General features: G+C 34.8%; 1 protein-coding gene across 3 annotated transcripts; it reads left to right on the top strand.

Annotated features, from left to right (window-relative positions):
- The first annotated feature begins 18 nt into the window (after nt 1-18).
- Nucleotides 19-19,973, top strand: ZUP1 (zinc finger containing ubiquitin peptidase 1). 3 transcript variants are annotated; one of them, XM_006193085.3, is made up of 10 exons: nt 167-1,718; nt 2,742-3,317; nt 5,833-5,943; nt 7,649-7,770; nt 9,371-9,539; nt 12,908-13,096; nt 13,389-13,554; nt 16,812-16,963; nt 18,007-18,227; nt 19,735-19,973. In XM_006193085.3, the coding sequence occupies exons 2-10, from the start codon at nt 2,756-2,758 to the stop codon at nt 19,780-19,782; spliced, it is 1,740 nt and encodes a 579-aa protein (XP_006193147.1). In that variant the 5' UTR covers nt 167-1,718; nt 2,742-2,755; the 3' UTR covers nt 19,783-19,973. The 3 variants fall into 3 exon arrangements, with proteins under 3 accessions (XP_032340647.1, XP_006193147.1, XP_014421841.1); XM_014566355.2 differs by having other exon boundaries at nt 172-1,718; nt 2,742-2,870; XM_032484756.1 differs by lacking the exons at nt 167-1,718; nt 2,742-3,317 and adding an exon at nt 19-149.
- The last annotated feature ends 1,996 nt before the right edge of the window (nt 19,974-21,969 follow it).

The raw sequence follows: 21,969 nt of genomic DNA, 5'->3' as shown, positions 1-21,969 counted from the left end.
CCCAGAAGCCCTTGCACGCGGCGGCGGCGGCGGCGGCGGCGGCGGCGGCGGCGGCGGCGGCCGGCAGGGGGGCAGAGAGAAGCGAGCACCCCAGCCCCACCCACCCGAAGAGGAGCCGGCGTCTGCGCGGACTCCGGGATTTTAATCCGGTGCGGTTGATGTGGCAGTAGTGTGTCCTGCTGCCCTAGTCCTCCGTGCCGCCTGTCAATTTTCTCACTCTTTCGTTGTTCATCGATTCGCTGATTCGTTCGTTCATTCATTCGTTCGTTCGTTCGTCCATTTTACAACGCAGTACAGATGGAGGGCCTAATCTGTGCCAGGCATTGTTATAGATGTTGGGGGTAAAACAGTGTACATAACGGATAAAAATCCTAACCTCATGGAGCTTTACAAAGTCTCTTTCTTTCTTTCAGCTTCATTCACTTCTTTCTATGTGTTCTGCTCATTTGTTTCAAGCTTTTCAGTCAGCCATTTATTTAAATTTTTGGATTATATAACGTCTGTGGATTTTTTACCAAAAAGTAGTCACTGGTATCTGAAATGAATAACTCCAGATAAAGTACTCTAAAGCAGTATAACACACATAAAGCCTTGTAATCCTCCTTGGGGTTGAACAGTATTAAAAACAGACTGTTTTCTACATGTAGTGCTAGGCACAGAATATACAAGATAAATAACACATGATTCCTTCCATGAAATAGCTCCCGTTTTCCATCTCTGTTATTTGTTCTCTTTTCTGAAAAATTTGAGTTATCTTCTCCATTGATACATTTTTTTAAAATTTTACTGTTGTACTTTTTAAATGCCAAGAGCTGTTTCCTGTTTTTAATTTAGAAAACAAGATACGTTGTAACCTTGAGGCAAGAACATGTCTTGGTCATCCTCCATAATTTGGAGTTTGGCACGTAGTAGCATTATAAGCTCCTTGCTGATAACAGAGCGCTACTCAGTCATGCCCCTGGATAATGGGGTATTGTGGATTCGTGTAATGCCCTAGGACCCTCCCTCGGACTTCATTCATAAAGACCTCTAGCCCAGGGTCTCTCCCTGTAAATTAGGAGTTGGAACCTCAATAGGAAGATGCAAAAAATGACTACGACTCCCAGAATGCACTACAACCCAGATCGGCGTGGAGCGGTGCATGTTGGGAGTCCTTCCCTTCCGGGAGACAGAGGAAGCGCTTTTTTGAATTTGTCAGTGGAGGCTGAAGTTTTTTGGAGTCGCTGGTTCTTTTCTCGGTTAACCGTGAATCTTTGAGAACAGAGAGAGTCTGCCTCAGTCTTTCAGGCCGAAAAAGTTAACCGACGCTGCGCACGCACTCCTCTGCCCGCGAGCCAGACGGCGTCAGCAGTGGGACCCGAAGAGGAAGCCGAACACAGGGCAGTGTGGCTGCGGCCGGATCTCCGAGCCAGTAGAAACTGACCGCCCCAACTCTCGTTCCCTAGGCCCAATGCTTTGATCTAATTGGTGTCTGGGCTGGTTTCTTGTCCTGGATCGGGACTTCGGCGCGGACCTTTGGTCAGGCTTGGCCTTGTGACATTCCGGTTATTGCTTCCTCACCACTTAACCATCCGAGCGCTTGTTGCCGGCTTCCGTACATCTCTCATCCACTTGTTCTGATCAAAGTGTTGAGGAGTTAAAGCGTATCCTGTATCTAATCCAGCCCCAGCCGCGAGAAAGGAAGAAACTCTCTGGGTGCGACGCTCTTCCTACAAGAGGTTTGGGAGAATTTCTATCTAAAATTAGAGACTATTTTCACTTGTCTGAAGGAAAATGAGAAAAATGAGGATAGTGTAGAGTTCTTATAAAGTTAAATTTATTTAAATGATGGAAATAGTTTCCTTATTTTTCTTTTCCTGTTTGTTTTTAAGTAGTTTTTAGCTGAACAATAGTCTGTAGTAGAAAGGTTGTAGCGGTGATTGTTTTCTTATTTTTTAGCCAAATTAACCTTTTTGTCGGTCGCCAATATTTTGTTAATCTGTGAAACTCAGAAATGATTGCTGCTTTAGTACAACTCATTTTATAGACTGAACCTCAAAGAAATGAGGTGTCTTACCTAAAATTACGAAACCTGAGATTATAATACGGTTCCCTGGCCTCTAGAATCACTGCTTTTTTCTACTTTGCTCGGTCCGCTTTTCTTTGGGTTGGCTGTACAGCCTCTGGAGCCTGACTGAGTTAGCATTTTGGCTAACCATTTTTTGGCGGTGGTGAGGTATCTGAGGCAGGGTTTCCTCCATATGGAATGTTAATAATGGTACTTAAATTAGTTTGATATATATCCGGCTCTTTAACTGTTAACACCTATCATTAAAATGTGTTTATTTACCCAATTCATTTAAACATAACTTTAAAGTTTTGTATTTAGCTATATCAGTTGATAAGATTTCTTCTTCTCTTACCTGACTTACCTTACCTTGGCAATTTTATAAACATTGTTTTTTTCTCTACTTCAGACCAGACACTTTTTGAAATATTTGAAAAATTATTTATTTGAATTTTCATTATTACTGTTTGTTTTATCAAAACCATAAACTTGAAATAAAGTAGTGAGATTTTGGTTGAGATTTATTTATAAAATAAATTTTATATTTGAAAAACAGTAAGTACGTTGAAAATTTCTTCATGTAGATAATCTAGTTTTAAAAAACAAGTAATTGCTTCAAATCACTTGATAAAATACATTTTCTTTTCTTCAACTCTTACTTTCTAATTTAAGATAATATTGTATTCTTTTCTAGTTACCTGCTGTACAATGCTATCTTGTGATATTTGTGGTGAAACAGTAACCTCAGAACCAGACATGAAGTCTCACCTCTTAATTGTCCACATGGAAAATGAAGTTATATGCCCATTTTGCAAGTTGTCAGGTGTGAATTATGATGAAATGTGTTTTCATATTGAAACTGCACATTTTGAGCAAAATGAACGAGAAAGAAACTTTGAGAGGATTAATACAATCCAGTATGGAACTTCAGATAACAGGAAGGACAGCACCCTACAAAGTAGAATGGAAGTTAATTCAAGTATTCATTCAGCTTGTGCATCTAATCATCCAAAAATTTCAGCTCAAAGCCTGCCTAAGGATGCTACTTTAAAACATAAAGACTTGTATTTGGACAACTTAACTGAATCTAGAAAATTCCTGAAAAGTAAAGGAAAACAGTGTGACCAAACCAAAATAAAAGAATCAATTTATGAAACAATGTATAGTCCTCCTGAATGTCCATTCTGTGGAAAAATAGAGGATTGTAGTCAAGATATGGAAACTCATGTGAAAATAAAGCATGCCAATCTTTTAGACACTCCATTAGAAGGTAAAGTGTTCATTTTGTATAAGTAGTAGTCTCAACTTAATTAAAAAGTTGTTGGTAAATCACATTACTACAAATGTGATTTTGAAATCAGTTTGTAACGTTGTTCACTTGTTACTGCAACATGAAAATGCAATAATAGAAAAGAGATTTGACGCAAATAATGTTTCAGCTACATTGAAAGGTTCCACATTTTAGACCCTTTCTAGGAGAAATACACCCAGAATCCAGTTTCCAGAGAGCAATCTTTTATTTACCCCCGGCCCAATGGCATCTGGACTGTTTGGGACTCAGATTTTCTGTTATTGAGTTCTAGTTTTAGTTTGATTCTGTTATGATCAGAGAACACACTCTATGATTTAAGTTCTTTTGTATTTGTTGAATCTTGTTTTATGGCCTAAGATATGGTATATGGCTTATTGTAATACATGTTCCAGAGATACTTGGGGGAAAAAGTGTATTCTACTGTTGGGTCAAGTGTTCTGTATTTTTTCAGTTAGAGCATGTTGTTTGGTTGTGTTCAGATCTTCTGTGTCTTTGTTGATTTCCTCTGTAGCAGTTCTACCAGTTTTTGAAAAGGATTTGAAGTCCCTAATTATAATTGTATGTTTGTCTGTTTTTCCTTTCAGCTCTATCAGGATTTGTTTCATGTGTTTTGAGGCTCTTTTGTTGGTGCATACACATTTAGAATCATGTATTTCTTTCTTCCTGTTGAGTTTTAAGAGTAATTTCATACATTTTGGGTGCAAGTCCTTTTTCAGATATGTGCTTTTCAAATATTTTCTCCCAGTCTGGGACTTGTCTTTTCATTCTCTTAACAGTGTCTTTCACAGAGCAGAAGTTTTTACTTTTAATGAAATGCAGACTTACTTGGTTTCTTCTGTCATGGATTATGCTTTTGATGTTATGTCAAAATTCTTTGCCCAAAAAAAGAGGGGAAAAAAAAAACTGTCAAACCCAAGGTCATCTTTCCCATGTTATCTTCTAGAGGTTTTATAGTTTTGAATTTTACATTTAAATCTGATTCATTTGAGTTAATTTTTATAAAAGGTTAAGAAGAGTGCATAGATTCATTTTTTGAAATTCAGTAATCATTATTTTTAGGAAGTTTCAGTTTCACAGCAAAATTGAGTAGGAAGTACAGAGCGTACCATTGTACTCCCTGTCCCCATACACTCACAACTTCCTCCACTATCCTCAACCCATACTAAATGATACATTTGTTAAAAATAAATGAACCTACATTGACACATCTGTATCACTCAAGGTCCATAGTTTACATTGGGGTTCACTCTTGGTGTTGTATATTCTACAGGTTTTGACAAATGTATGAAACCACCATTTAGAATCATACAGAATAGTTTCACTATTAATATAGTTTCACTAAAAATCCTGTGTGCTTCACCTATTCATCCTGCCCTTATCCTGACCACTGGCAACCACTGATCTCTTTTTCCTGTCTCCATATTTTTGCCTTTTCCAGAATGTCATATAATTGGAGTAATACAATATATAGCTTTTTCAGATTGGTTTCTTTCACGTAGCAATATACATTTAAGTTTCCTCCATGTCTTTTTATGCCTTGATAGCTCTTTTTTTTTTTAAGCATTGAATGATATTCCATTGTCTGGGTGCACCACAGTTTATTTATTCACCTACTGAAGGACATCTTGGTTGCTTTCAGGTTTTGGCAATCATGATCAAAGCTGCTGTAAACATCCACGTACTGGTTTTTTGTGGACAGAAGTTTTCAGTTCATTTGGGTAAATACTACAAGTAATATAATTCTGGATCATAGGGTAACAATGTGTTTATTTTCATAAGAAACTGCGAAACTCTTCCATGGTGAATGTACCATTTTGCACTGCCAGCAGCAATGAATGAAAGTTCCTGTTGCTCACACCCTTGCCAGCATTTGGTGTTGTCAGTGTTTCAAATTTTGGCCATCCTAATATGTGTGTAGTGCTATCTTGTTTTAGTTTGCAGTCCCTGATACCATAATAATATCTTCTTTACCCAGTATCAGCCAGATCTTGGTCTCACAGAGGTACCACTTCTTTTGTCCTGGGCAAGCTACACCTGTCTGTCTACAGTGCTGGTTGATGGATGCAGCTCTTTGATCTTATGCTCCCAACTAGACAGTTTGATCCCAATGCCCAACTTTTTGCTGAATATCTGAATTCTGCACTTAACCACGTAGTTTGGAGGTTGCTGAGAATTTGGCCCATATCTAGCCTGGCCTCTACTTAACATTTGACTTTCCTTTCTACTTTTCTTGTTTTGACTATAGATATGAATGTTTATTATTAATATTTTCTTTTATTGTAGGATAAGAGAGGTTTGTGCTTATGCTCAGTCTTCCATCTTGACTCTAGAAGTAGAAAAGTTGCTTTAAACCCAACTACAAAGAGCTTTTTTTTATTTAATGAAGTTAGTGGATAGTAGACAGTCTTTGACTTGGGGTGAAAAATCTAAAAGTTTTAAAAATAAAACTAACTGAATTATATCTCTAATACAGGCTGTGATCAACCACTCTATGATTGCCCTATGTGTGGGCTCATCTGTACAAATTACCATATTCTCCAGGAACATGTTGACTTGCATTTGGAAGAAAGCAGCTTTGCACAAGGTATGCCTGTATGTTTAAAAATAAGCATGTCATGATTTAATTTCTACTTTTAGGACACTATCTGCTTTTTAAGTTAGTGATATGGGGGGGGGGAAGCACAATGGTTAAAAATAAGTCTTCCCTTAAAAAATTCCAATATGGCTTCCAACTTTTTTTTAGAAGTTTTTTTCACAGAAAAGTTACAAAGGATGAACTGTTGTGAACAGCATCTGAACTACGGGTATTCATCCCGGCTTTTCCCCAAGAGTATCAGTATTTAGAAGACAGTGAAATATTGTACAATTTTTAAAATCTGTTTGATTTATAAGTTGAGGCCATTCTTCCAGCAGCTTGAAGTAATTCAATTTAGCCTCTTGTCAGTAAAAATTGTTTATGAACTAGGAAGCTGCCATATGGCACATATGAAAAAGAATGTAAACTATGTGGCTTAAAAGTTTTTCAAGTGCATTTCCAGCTGCTTGCCTAGCTTATTTACTACCACTTACTAGTTTTATAAGAGATTCTGAAGTTTTCCTCTGTCCCCTGTCTTTTTTAAAAGTGGAAAGATCCTATATGAGTTTCACAGTTCCATTGAAACAAAATACAAAGTGGACCCTAGGAGAAACCAGTTGTGTTTTACTAGATTTTGGTTTCTTAAGGTACATAGATATCTCCTTTTACTGCAGGAGTCTTTAGTGTTCATTATCAGTGATCCTAGTACCAGTTAGTGATGTCCATAGACAGCATTACCTGCTTTCTCAGCCTAATACCAAGATGAGAATTGCTGGAGCAAAGATGGAACAGTCCTCTACTGTGGGTGGTTCTCTACTAATTACTGTGGAAGAATAACCCTCTGAAGTTGAAATGTCTGATAATTCTTACTTTGTTTATGATAAGCTTTGTATGGGTACATAAAGTTTTCTGTAAGCCTCTAGTAGGTAATGAGAGAAAGATACGGTCTGAGTAAATCACTGTAGATAGCCTCAGAAGTATGCTAAAAATCAGTTTTGAATTGCATATCTGCAGCAATGGATGTGGAGACCAAATAGAAAGATATAGCAGAGGCTGAAAGATTTGAAAGGAAAGAAAGAATATTTAATACATAAGTAAACCATCAAATTGGGAGGTCAAGGAGATGCTGGCCAGAAGCCACTGACTAATGGATCTGTGGGACACTGGACAGAGAGGGAAAAGGGCAAGGTGTTGCATAGTTGTACTATTTGCTTGGGGCTACATTGTAATTAAGTTATGGTCTAATATCTGTAACATAGTTTTGCATTTGCGAAAAATTTGCAAACATATTTTTATGTTCTTTTTTATTTCCTTTTTTCCCTCCCAGTGTTTCTTTTAAAAACCAATCTGCCTTATTAGGGTTAATAAGAAGCACTACTCAAGGATGTTACTTAATTTCTCTAAGTTGTGGTTTCCTCAGTAGATAATAATATCTAACTTTCTAAGGTTGTTAAGAGGATCCAAATGAGATACTTAATAAGTCCTTGTCATAGCCTAAACACTCAGTGAATATTAGTGATTTAAGAGGAGTGTTATACCCTTACAGAAGCAGTTCAAGTTCTGCTAGATTTGTACTCAGTGTTTCTGTGACATCATAGTTATGAGTAAATGGCAAAATAATAGCATTTCCTCCATTTAAAAATATGTTTAACATTTAAGTGAGGTTTGATTTCAGTAGTTAACCTTATTCTATAACATTAAAAATATGTAATAGGCATGGATAGAGTCCAGTGTTCTGGAGATCTAGAATTGGCTCATCAGCTTCAACAAGAAGAAGACAGAAAGAGGAGATCTGAAGAATCAAGACAAGAAATGGAAGAATTTCAGAAGCTGCAGGTACAGAGATTAATAAGAATGTTTTGGTTTGGTAGAGTTCATATTTTTCAAACATGCTGTCAAGATTTCAGAATATTATCTTTGTCTTTATTATATAAAGTATTTTTCTACTTTTTTTTTTTTTAGGGTTCATAACAACCACCATTTATAAGTACTCATTCTGGTCATGCTGGGGTAAACATTTCATATAAAGTATTTCAAAATCTTCACAACTCCATAAAGAAGTTATTTTAGATTTTTATTTTTTTTTACAGCAGATGAAGAAATGGAGACAAAGAATGCTTAACTTGCTCAGGTTGGGCAGTGTTAAATGGTGAAGCCTGGATTCAAACCTATGTTGATGGGACAATTAGGAAACTGAGACTCGGAATTTTAGCAGTTTGTATAGATGCTTAACATAGAAACTCAGAATGAATGTCTCCTGTCTGAGTCTTAAATTCTTTTAGTGACTGCAATTCAGGCATTTAGAAAGAGCCATTTTTAATGGAAAATGCTTTCTGATGATATTTGAGACTACATTTATCTCAGATGAGTGGTGGTATATCTGTTGAGCTAAACTGGTAGCATCTATTATATTTTTAATGTTTTTAAAATTTCAACAGCTTTTTCTACTTTTTTTAGTAGAAAATTTGCTGTGGACTATGATGTCGTTTGTGTTAATAATGCTCACAGGGTTTTTAAATGTTCCTTTACTGTGTGCTAATAGGATAATGTGTGAATAAAAAGGGTTTATCATTGAATAGATGTGAAAGTGTTCAGTTAAACAGGTTTGTAAACTTGAGGTCTTCTCAGAGCCTTTAATATACAAATATGCAGTGTACATCTCATAATCTTCCTGTGCTCATTTGACCTCTGACTTTTTTTCTCCAATATCTTGCACATAGTTATGTGTGAGAACGTCTCATTCTTTCTTTAAGGCTGTTTTTCTCGTTCATGATTCATTTATTTGCAAAATTATTTTCCCACCAGGATTCAAAGGAAAAAAGAAAGTTGGCTATTCCTAAATCTTCTTTGCTCTATATAATTTTGAAAATTATCAATACAAAAGTTTTCAGTATTTAAGAGAATTTATTATGTAATTTTGCAGCTTAGTTGTTTAGATCTTAGAAACATTTTCCATAGGGGCTGTTTTAACATATTATTTAAGATTCTCTGCCAGTGTGCAAAAATGTAGTTCATTTACTATACAGAATGAATACCTAAGTGAATTATGAATTAATTAGGCCTTTGTAGGCTAGTCTGGGAACCAAAAAACAAGTATTGACAGTTTTTCTTAAAAAAATCAGCAAATGGTCAGAACTTGTCTGCCTTTCACAGTACCTTTAGTAGGAAGACAGGATTCTCTACTTTCCCCACTACAAGGAGAATAAGTCTCTTTCAGTGATGATTGTTTGTAGAGAAAGGCTGTTATTAACTCAGGGATTTTTGTGTGTATGTGTGACTTATTTTCCCTAACAATCTTTAAGTTGACTTGTATGAAAATCTATAAATGAAGATGTTTCAGATGTTTATTTCCAGATAAATAAAATAGTGGTAAGTTTCCATCCTCATTGACATAAAGGGACATAAAAATTAAGCCATTTGCTTTTATGTTCAACAGAGACAATATGGTTTAGATAATTCTGGAGGGTACAAACAACAGCAGCTACGAAATATGGAGACAGAAGTAAATAGGGGAAGAATGCATCCATCTGAATTTCATAGAAGAAAAGCTGATATGATGGAATCACTAGCTATGGGTATTGATGATGGAAAAACAAAAACTTCTGGTGAGTATTTAAATATCCAAATCATGGTTCTTATATTCCATACATCACTGAAGTAGTAATCAGAATTATTTGAATTTTGTTTAATTTTCTAACCCACAGTTTATATAATTTTATATGAGACTGTGTGATCAAATAATTGTTTAAAATATGTTGTTTTAAAACTTCTGAGCTTCTATTTTTACAGTAAGTAATTCACTTAAAAATAACTCACTTTTATATTCTGTTAATTTATTTGACATTTGAAAACAAACATTTTATAAGTTTTTCTTGAGTGCTTCCTGTGTTCTAGATAAATGCTGTCTAATAGAATATAAGTGAGCCACATAAATAATTTTAAATTTCCAGTAATTACATTAGAAAAAATAAAAAGGACTAGTTGAAATTAATTTTGATATTTTTAAACCCAGTGTGTTCATAATATTATTTCAACATGTAATCAGTATTAAAAACTATTCATGAGATATTTTGCAATCTTTGTACATTCTTTAAAATCCAATGTGTATTTTACACTTTACAGAACATCTCAATTTGGACAAGCCACATTTCAAGTGTTTGAATAGCCACGTGTCAATAGTGATACCATATTGTTCAGTACAGTTTTAGACATTAAACCTTTATATGTATTATATCATGTAACTCTCAAAACAAAAATCTTGTGTACTGTTACATTTTCTGGATGAGGTAATTGTGACTTAGAGACGTCAAATTACCTTCCCAAGGTAAGGTTACATAGCTAGTCATTGGCCCAGCTGGTATTCACAATCAGATCTGCCTTGTTCCAAAGAATGCCTTTTTACCTGATGTTTTTAACATTTGAAAAAACACATCTGTTAATACAGTTTAAAAAAGGAAAGAAAAATTATATGGAAACAGCTTTGTTCCCACCACCCAACTTTTATGAAATTTAATAAAGTTGTGAAACCTTTCATGTGTATTTTAAACCCTTTGTGTGCCCCTCTTTGATTCTAATCCCTCCTCCTCCACAAAGGGAATCATTATCCTGAATTTGGTGTTTTTCAGTCTTATGTATGTTTTAATAATTTTATCCTATGTGTGGGTTTCCATAACAATATATAGTATTTTCTATTTTAAACCACATATAAATTGGTATACAATATATATGCTCTAATTGGATTTGTTCAGATATGTTGATTCTTTAACTGTATTTCATTCATTTTGATTGCTACGTAGTATTTTCTTATAAGACTTAGGTTGTTTCCAGTGTTTTATTCTTACAGATTATAAACAGGCTTCCTCCTCAGGAGTTTCTCGAACATCCAGACTGAAAATACTAGATTAAAGAGCATGTGCATAATTAACTTTATTATGGAGCTGTTTTCTAAAATGGTTGTAATGTACATTTGTATCAGTGTATTCTGACTCACACGTTGTATGGTGACACTTTTTAAATGTTTGCCTTTTAATACTGCATGAGAGGATACACCTGTGTGCTGCCCTAAGGGTGGCAGCCTTCCAAGAATCATCTTTTAGACGGCTGTAGTCCCGTGGGAACCAGGAATGCAAGCTGTCCTAGCCACCAGAGCCTGACTGTCAAGGGGCATCCTCTGGGTGGCAGCTGTGAAAGCTAGGGAACCAAGCATGAAAAACCAGGGCATCAGCCAAGTCTAAGGCTCCCCACCAGCAGACACTGGCTCTCTGAAAACTTCTCTGACCTTGGGAAGAAACAGACATCTAGATCCAGGAAATCCAGAGTTCCAAATAAGGTTTTTATTTTTTTGTTAGTTATGCAAATGTTAATTGGAGCAGCTATCATTTGAAGAGTCTCTTGTTATTATTTTAACAATAGAATATAATTTAACAAAAAATTGTTTTATCTTGGAAAATACATAGAGATTTAGGTGCTAAGAAATGAAAAACTTTATTATGTGGAAATTTTCCCTTAAAAGCAAGTTATATTATGTGGTTGCTAGAACAATATTACCTAGACAGTGGGGCACCATTGAGTTAGTAATAACTATGCCAAAGTACATTAGGATGCATATTTTTTTTTCTGTTACTCCCCCTAATTCTTAAAGATCTCTTTCAAATCTTGATTTCTTCATCAAAGTCTATGATAATGAATCTCATATTAATTTCTCTGAATTCCTAGAGTACCCATTCCATGCTTAACATTTAGTACTCAGTTATATAGCATTTTAATTGTTCTTTTTCTTGACTGTAAGTCTAATCTTTTTAAGTTCCTTGGAAATGGTTATAATGAGCTATATGTCTGTCCTTCATGGTGTAGGCCCAGCTACAACTCTTGGTTAATTTGTTTTGATTTATTGACTCTACCTTTTTAAAGACAGAACCCCATTTTCCTATAGGATACTCTTTATCCAACTAAAGCATGTAGTGATTGTCTTTTTGGTGCCACATTCTATATGAGAAGGTATGGGCTATCCAGTAAGACTTTCCTGCCCATAAGCTTCCCAGAGTCTGTTAAGTACACACAAAAAGCTGTAGTATTCTGCCCTGACAGAATATGGTCAGTACCTGGGGGGCACAACAAATAAATCATTCAGCGATTGTTCAACGAGGACCTTTTTTGTGGGGGGAGACGGTTGGAATCAGGAAAAGGGTCTATGAAGACCATAGCATTTGCTCCTGAAAGTGTCTGTAGGATTTTGAAACACAGGAAAAGTATACTGGAAGGAGGAGAGGGAGAGAGTCAGGTGTACCCTGTCCTAACACCTTGTTTATCCATACTGTTGCATTTATATAATCTGGGTCCAGAAGACTTCAAGGAATGTCATCATATATGTTTTTTGTATTCTCAGTGCTTAGCATAGTGCTAGGTATATAAAAAGTGCTTAGCAAATACTGTAATTGAATGAAAACTCCATGGTCAAATCATGTTTAATGTGTTCGGTTAGGCCACAGCCAAAATTACGGCAAGAAGAGTGATTTGAAATAAAGGGAACTTTGAAGGTAGCTTGCTGTGGGCTTCATATACTGTAGACTAAAACTATTCCATAGGTGATAGGAAGCTATCGAAGTTTTTAAATTGGGAGCAAATTGACTAGGACTGAGCTTCAGAGAGAGTGATGTCCAGTAGAATGTATAATAAAATGGAGAGACAACATTCAACAGTGTCCTTTTATGTGCTGGGCCCTGCAGATGCAGAAATGAAAGAAGCAAACAATTTCAGTTCCATATAATAAGTAATATGCTAGCATTAGGAAACTTGAGTAGTAGTAAAAAGCAGGACACAGACTAAGGTTACATCAGTAAAAAGATAATGAAGATGGAATTGACAGGATTTAGATGTGGCACTTGAGAAAGAGATTGATACTGGAAATACATGAGGCAGTCATAGAAAGATGGTAATATTCTTCTAAATCTTCTAAATCTCTTTTCTGCTTTAGGAATTATGGAAGCACTTTATAGGTATTATCAGAATGCTGCCACAGATGTGAGGCGTGTGTGGCTTTCTGCAGTAGTGGATCACTTTCATTCGTCTTTTGGTGACAAAGGTTGGGGTTGTGGTTACAGAAATTTCCAAATGCTGCTTTCGTCATTATTACAAAATGATGCTTACGATGATTGCTTAAAAGGTATGTAAAATACAATACTCTGAACTTACCATCTGTAAAGTACGTATGATACAGAATGAATTAATATATAGTAGGAACAATTAACAGCTTTAATGAAGAAATATTTTAGTAGGTATTTATATTAAAAACCTAAATTCTGGTTGGAGGAAGAGAAAATGATAGTAGATGTCAGAAATAAACTGTCTTAAAATCTATATTGTAGGTTCCTCTCCAGTATATGGTGTACTGCTAAATGATATTATTCAGTACTTTAGTAACTGTCATATTACATGTTTGCTTTGTATAATTTTAGGTATGTCAGTTCCTTGCATTCCAAAAATTCAGTCTATGATTGAAGATGCATGGAAGGAAGGTTTTGATCCTCAGGGTGCCTCTCAACTTAATAACAGGTTACAGGGAACAAAGGCGTGGATTGGAGCCTGTGAAGTATATACACTTCTGACCTCCCTAAGGATAAAGTATGTACCTCAAAAGCCAAGTTAATGTAATTGTCGTATCTGGGAAGTTTTTATTGTTGTTTGTGTTTTTTTTTTTTTAATCAAAGGGATAAAACAGAATTTAAATAACATTAATAAAATAAAATGAAAACTTATAATGCAAAGCAGGAACTCATTCCCTGTTTCATGCTCTTCTCTGTTCTCAAGTCCTGTTTCTCAGAGGCAGCTATCACTTCCGTTGTTTTAAAATAATTATGTTTTCATGGCTTTTTCTTGGTTTATCAGTGTTAGACATTGTCTGTTTCTGCTTATATCCCCCATCTGTTTACCCTCAATTTTTATGGTTAAATCTCAGTTTTTATTAAGTTAAAGTCAGAGTTTACATCATGACTGTGTAAATATTATTCATTGCTGATTTTATATCTTTCCTGAAAAGCTTTTAAAAATTTCCTTAAGAATTGCCTTTCCTTTTTCCTTTCACTGTTTGACTGCATCATAGTCTAATTTTTCCAGAAACTTCGCTTACTGTGTAATCTGAGGCACTCCTTATTCCTGGACACCTTTTTCTTGAAGCTGTCATCCTGTTTGCTCTAGTCGGGATTATTTGCCTTCAAGATCCTTTCCACAGCTCCAATCATGTAACATTTCTTCACTGTTTTCTTGAATTGGATCCTAGATTTTTCCTGGATTTCACCTTTCTCTCTTTTGCTTGAACATTTCCTTTGTTAGCTTCTTAAGAAAGGGTACCTAGTCTTGTTACTTTAGTGATAGTTTGGGTAGCTATATTATTCTAAACTCAAAGTCATTTTCAGATCAGATTAGTTGTTGATCTGTTGATGTCTAGCCATCAGTATTACTAATGAGAAGGTAAGATACCATCTAATTTTCATTCCTTTATGTATAACCTATTTATTTTCCCTAGAAGTTTTTTTTGCATCTTTTTATTAGCTCTGATACTATGAAAGTTCACCATTAGATGTGGGGCTTTGATTCATTGTGTTGGACATTTGTTTTTCTTTTTGAATCTGGAATTGTAGGCTGTAAGATCTCAGTGTAGTGGTTAAAAACTTAGACTTTGAAGTCAGATTGCCTACAATTGATTCTAGCTTTCTACTTGCTAGCTCTGTGACTTAACTTGTCTGTGCCCCAGTACCGCCAGTGATAAAAGAACATGTAAATTGCTTCAAAGAGTTTCAGTAATATTTAAATGAGATAATAAAGTTCTTAGGACTGTGACTGGCATGAAGTTAAGAGCTTAGAGGTTAACTGTGGTTTGATAATCATCATCCCTCTATTTTCTTTAATCTTCTTTCTGGAACTCCACTGTGTTAGTTGCCCACTGAACTTCTTTGACTTTATAAGTTTGCTGGTCATGTCTCACTTTTTTTAATCTTTGCTTTTTGTTTTACTGTCTAGATTTACTCAACTTTATCTCCCAACTACTCTATTGAAATTTTTATTTTAACAGTCATATTTTTTAATTTAAGGGATAACTTCATAGCATCATGGCCTTTTATAGATGTAGAATCTTTTTCCAACGTTTTATTTTTTCCTATTCCTTGTATTTTTCTGCCTCCATGTTAAATTGTTTTCATGTTTATTTATTTAGTCTTTCACATTTTGAAGGCTTTCTTCTAACTTTTAAAAATCCTTAGTTGTCTATTCCTAAAGTGAGAAACAAAACACTAAAAAGCTGATTGGCGGTCCTGTAGGATTGCATGAAGTTTGCAGATGAGCAGACTTCATTTCTTAGTGGAAGTTTGCTGTGTGGTTGGGGAACTCGCAAATACCAGTATAGAGAGAGATCTTTTCTCAGAGGACATTCAGAGAAAAATTCTCCACTCTCTTGTCTACACCTCCTACGTTGGTGGAAAGGGGGAGTTGAGTAGTGATTTGCCCCCTTTATTCAGTTAATCTCGTATTTTTAGCTCCACTACTACTCTACCCAATACCTGATGTCATTAGGCTTCTATCCTCTCTCCGGTTCTAAGACAGTTGTTTCTATTTCTTTGCAGTCACTTTTACGTTTCCTCTCTCCCGCTTTCCATTTTTCCAAAAATGTGTGCCATTTTCTTGTCTGTCCTCATTCTCTTTAATGTCCTCTGAATTTCTTTTCTCTTTCTTTTCCTTTTCACCAATCTGTTCATACCTTCACATTATATATACTGTATCTTGTTCTGAGTTTTTAAGTAATTTTTAGGGAAAGGAAAATTTTTGTCTATAAATACCTAATATATCCAGCTGTTTTCTTGGTACCTGAAATAGTTTAGTTTTTTAGTAATGCCTTTTTATTACTATACCCTGAATTTGTTTGCTAGTTATTTAAATGTCTTCCTTTTGCTCTCTGTGAATTATAGTCTGTAGGATACTATTCAGATTCAACATCTAAGACTGCAGTCAACTGCTAATTCAAAAGCAGTGTTATTACTTTTTGGCAGTTTTTCCAGAAGTTCATTTTAGCATTTAAAACTCAGTAGTAATCAGTTGAAAGTCATCAATATTAAACTTGATAAGGCTAAAGATAGCAACTGTTGTAATTTGGGTGAATTTAGAGACTTTATGGTGAAGAGAGACAGGGATAGGATATCTGTGCTATACTTTAAAGTGAGAATAAAGCTTTTAATTGGTTTTGCTTATACTCTACCATTTTAAAATAGCTGTTGAGAAGTGACTAGTGCTTCTGGTTAAAATAATACTGAATATTCAAGATTGACTTCCTCTTGAGGAAATAATACCACCATGGTCTGGTGCCAAATGGAAGGCAGATAGGTGTATATGGGGGGTACATACAGGTTTTTCTCTGATCTTTACAGGTATTCTTTTCTTGCCTTTTGTTGAAATTTGAGAGAGCTGACAGAAAATACATTCAGGATATTTTGACAGCTTCAAATGACTGTTGAGGAATTGTAATTAGAAGTCAGCTTCTAATTGATCATCAGATTTAGAGACTTCAGAGTAAAATTCTCTATGTTTCATGTTACATGTAGACTTTTAAAAATCAAATATGATCCTCATTTACCACTAATGGAGATTTTATGTCAGAAAATTTTTGTAACTTTTATACCAGTCATCAACCTTATTCAGTTATTTAAGTCATCTCCTCATAAAATGACAGGTTTTCAGATAAATAAAATTTTTATTTTCCTTCTTCTTAGGAAAATAATGATGAGATAAAATTATTTCTAAATTTAAAATGTTTTGTATTTCATAATTCCATTAATGAAAATATTTTTTTAAATACTATTTACTGAATAATCCATTTTATCAATTTTTCATAGGTGCCGTATTGTTGACTTTCACAAGTCAACTGGTCCTTTGGGTACACACCCTCGCTTATTTGAATGGATATTGAGCTATTATTCTTCAGAGAGAGAAGGGAGTCCAAAAGTAATGTGTACATCTAAACCTCCTATCTATCTTCAGCATCAAGGTTAGTATACCTTACAGATAGTAAGTGTAATTTAAAAGACAATACCTTAATAAGGCACTTGATTGGCTTTTGCCTTAGGATAGGTTAAGGTTCTGATAATAGGAGGAGAGGATTGTGATAGTCCTTTGATTTTTAGAACTATAACGTCATTACAGTATATTCCGATCATGGGTGCTATCCTTGATATCTTCAAGACCATCTGGTTCAGTCTTCCTTTATTGTTCATCCCTTACTTTTCAGGCCTTCCCTGACCACCTTTTAAAAAATGTCATCTCATTATCTCACCCCACCCCCAGCACTGGCAATTCCTACTCCTCCTCCCTGCTTAATTTTTCTTTATCTAACATGTATAAACTTCACTTACTTGCCTTGTTTATAGTGTTTCTTCCTATTAGAATATAAGCTCTGTGAAGGCAGGAGTGTTTGTTTTGTTTGCTTCTGTATTGCTGACTGCCTGGAATAGTGCCTGGCATATGGATATTTGATAAATTTTGTTGAATGGATGATTTGAGTTGACAGGAATAAGGAGAAGTAAGCGTTAGGAATTTCATTGTTTAGGAATATAAGCTATAAAGATTAAGCCCTTCCCACTGAAATTCTAGTGTATATAAATTTACTTTTGTTTACCTTTTGGACCCATAAGAGTTTTTGTTCTCCAGTAGGTAAATTTCAAATCCTTTCATTTGAGATAATTTGAATGAGAAGGATTACGGAATTACAAAAGAAACACTAAAATATATGGCATAGTAGAAGTAGAATTTTTGCCATGAAGCCTTTAGAAAACTAAAATTGAACAAAAGAAAACTGAAGGTTAGGAAGTAGAACTACATTCTTGTCTTAGAACTGAAAGAGCTCAGATAACCTGTATGTCAGAGGGACTGACTGTATTTATATTCTAAGCACATGTGTGCCCACACACTATATACAGAAAGTATGTATAGTGTGTCTGTATATATGTGGGTACATTTTATAGTAACATATCTGTATATAGATGTAGATTGGTAGATCACACACACACAATGTTCTTTGATTTTTTTTGATAGGTCATAGTCGAACAGTTGTTGGAATTGAAGAAAGAAAAAACCGAACCTTATGTTTACTAATATTTGATCCTGGATGCCCTTCTCAAGACATGCAGAAACTCTTAAAGCAAGACCTGGAAGCTAGCAGTCTCAAGCAGCTTCGGAAATTTGTGGGAAATTTGAAACATAAGCAATACCAGATAGTGGCAGTAGAGGGTGTTCTTTCTTCAGAGGAGACTGCTGTAAGTATCTAAATATTTGTTATGTGAAGCTTGGACAAGTTGAACTTCAAAGTATAAAATTTTTAGTTAAAATCAATGTTATTTTGTAACTCCTAGCACCTCATTCTCTAACATTAGGTTGACAAAGATACTTTGGTTTTATGTCATTTAATTTCTGGAAAGGACACTTTGAATTTCAAATGGTCCCTAATGTTTTCAAGTATTTTACTCAGAGCTCCATAAAGATGTTTAATTTTATAATATATAATTTAATTTTTAATATTAGAGGAGTAATGAAAATGACAACATATGATAAAATCTAACTTAATCCAAGGAGTTCTAACTCATATTGGCATTCTAATTATTGTTTATTAAATGTGATTCTAGTGATTCCCGAGGTTCTATGTTAGGCACCTGGACATGTTAGATATATTATTGGATATATATATATATATATATATATATATATATATATATATATATATATATACACACACACACACATATACATATATGTACATATATGTGTATGTATTTATACACACTTATTAGATATATACCATTTTAGAAATTAACTTCAGTATAGTAGCTTCTTTATCCTTTGCATTTGAGTGATGAGTGGTACATTATAGAAGAATTCCTAGGAACTGGAAACCCTCCACTTGTATAAACTGAAGCTATGTGGTAGCATATCAAGTCTAAAAAATGCACAGTTCTCAAATCCTAAAGAAAAAAAAGTCCCTATTAGAGTATTTCACATTTGTTTCCCTCTGAAGAGAGAAGAGATAGAGGACTAGAGAAGAGCATTTATGGCAAATAACAGGATCATGAGGGAAAGGACTAAAACTGTTTAAAATGAGAGAACTAGAGGAATCTTTTCAGCCTCACAACTTGGGATATAAAGCCATTGTTTAAGAGGTTCTTCAGTTTAATTATGATCCATTAGAAGTTCCTTTGCAAAGACTTAAGTACCAAAATTGCATTTATTTTTTCACCATATCATTAATTTGGCTGAATAAGGTTAGAGATTAATTTTAATTATTATAAAATACCAAATGCTTGTTTACCAACATACAGATAACTTTTGAGATCATAAGTGGGGTTATATTATCATGGAGTCTAGCTGAACGTTTTAGTTAGCTATTACCTTTCTGGTTTTGGAAAGTGAGACCTTGGTGGTGTTTCTCTGCTCGTAGCCCCATCTCTGTCTCTCCTTCTCTGTTTTTACCTCTCTCTCTGATTTTGAGCCAGCATTTTTACCTTTGACTCGTTATTCCATAAAAAGATGGGGTTTTTTAAATTCTGTATGCTTTGTTTCTATCTGGAATTTTCTTTAATTTTTTTATGGCTTTGCTTTAAAAATGTTAATTACTAATTTCCTAAGTTTAAAGTTGTACCATTCCTTAAGGAATTTTCATTATCTTGAAAAAAATTTCAGATTTTTTTTTTTGTATGTTAGATGATAATTAATACATAATTAATTGACTCCTTGCTTACAGTTAACATTTTTTTTAAATTACTTTTCAAGGCCAGGAGACAAGATTCTCAAATCTTTACAGCCGAGAAGATTCCTTGAAGAAGTAAGCATTTCAGTGATTGTGAAATTTTTTTCCCAAATTCAGATATTAAATTCCTTAATACAACTTATGAATCTGTGAATCCTTTAAATATTCCACTTATAATTCTAATATCTAAAATGTCTTAATTATACCTTTAGTGCTTCATTGTTTAGTAATTATTCCAATAAAGTGTCTTGTTTGCATTGTGGGTTTTGTATTATCCATGTTTCAGAAACTGGTTTTGTATTATAATCATATAACTGTTTCTTGGGTTCTTACTTGTGTTAGGTATTCTTATTGTTTTGTGTTATTAATTAGTTTAATTTCCAAAATAGTTCTGTGAGATAAATACCACTATTAGGTCTGTGAGGAAGATGAAAACTATGAGAGATTAGTAATTTGCCCAAGAAAGTGTTCATAATCCAGAGTGTGATCCCAGTGTGTCTCTTGCCATTAGAGCATTCTGCTTTCTTCTGTTATAAAATATATGTAATGAAATTCCCTCATTACTACTTAGAAATAATCTTAATATTTAGCAGGCAAAGCTCTAAAAAGAGGGATTAGCTTTTGTTAAATATTTTCACTCTTACTTAAACAACTGTGATGTGGAGTCTTGTGTTTAATGTGTTCTGTAGGAAAGAAACTTTCAGATTCACGTTGGATTTGCCAGTAAGGTTGCAAGCAAGAATTCTTCTCTGGCCAATTTAAGCAGAAGAGAATTCATTGAAATTATCAGAAGCTCACAGAATCCACAAGTAACTAGGGAATTGTGCTAGAACCAAGGCAACACTACGGGCTAGAATATGGCCCACTTTATAGCAGGAGCCATCAGGTTAGAAGCCGAGATAGGACATCTGTTCAAATCTCAGATTCCAGAGAGCACATATCTGATTAGCAGGTGACCGTATGCCATGGGACAGGCAGTTTCTCAAAAGGAAATCAGAGTAGATGAAGAAATGGATATTGAACAACAAAAAAGAAAAGCCCTAAGTGTCTACTACCCCATGAAAAAAAGTGAACAATAACTTGCTTGAATGAAGTTCTATAAATATTATTTTATAGCATCAAATACTGAAAGTTGCACTCCAGAAATGAATAATATTGCCAGTTGAAAAATTCTGGAAACCATCCTTTTTAATATTCTATCCTTCAGACTGTTAACCAGGTTTCTGTTCTGTATCCCCAGGCAATTATAATGTTTCATGCCATCATTATCTCTTACCTAGACAATGTGATAACATCTTAACTGGTCTCCCTGTCTTGATCCTCTCAGCCCATCTTCCACATGGAAGCCAGACCATTCTAAAATAACAGATGCAATTTTATGACTTCCTAATTGAGTCCTCTTCGTTGCTCATGGATAAAATCTCGTATAGTCTGGGCCCCGCTTACCTCTCCCGTTTCATCTCTCACTCCTTTCAGCCTATAGTCCTTTGCCAGAATATATATAGCTAGTGCTGCCTAGGGCCCTTCTCCCCTTAATTCTCCATCTCTTAGAAGGGCTTCCTCTTAGAAGTCCTTCCTGAACTGCTCAAATTAGGATTAAATGCATCTTCAAAGTGTTTGATAAGCAACGTTTCTCCAAGTGTAGATCACTGATGTGCAAACTGCCAGTCTGTGACAAGATAATTACAGAAATTACAGTGGCTGACATTTTTATTTTACAAAGATAATATCAGTGGATTAGACAATTTGTTTTAAATTGGCTCTTCATCACAGAGTTGGAGAAACACTGTCCTGTGGTATCATGTTTGTATCATAATACCTATTTTAATTATCTGTCTACTTTTTTATATTCCCTTCCTTGAATATAAGCTCTAAGATTCCAGGAGCAATGTGTAGTTTTTAACAGTAGCCTCAGAGTACCTGGCACATATAGCACTTAAAAATACTTTTTTAGTGAGTGGAAATAACTAGTTTTAGAAAAGCAGTGGTAGAAAATATCAGTCTAAAGTCTTTACATATCCCATCTAGCCATCTCTCTGCAAATTATTTTCCCCCAAGTCAGGTGAACTAGTTTCTGTGAGATAAAAGAAGGACTACATTGAGAAGTTTCTTTAAGAAGTAAGGAGTAAAAGAAGTTGAGTGTTCCGATACTCTTTGAGCATGTGGTGGAATTACACACCCTCTCCCCAGGGGGTGGGGAGTGTGGATGTAGATGTATATACATACACAAACATATGTGCAATGTTTGTACACAGTAT

The sequence above is a fragment of the Camelus ferus genome, chromosome 8, assembly GCF_009834535.1.
Source record: "Camelus ferus isolate YT-003-E chromosome 8, BCGSAC_Cfer_1.0, whole genome shotgun sequence".
NCBI classification, from domain to species: domain Eukaryota; kingdom Metazoa; phylum Chordata; class Mammalia; order Artiodactyla; family Camelidae; genus Camelus; species Camelus ferus.
This window is presented reverse-complemented; position numbering and strand designations above follow the sequence as displayed.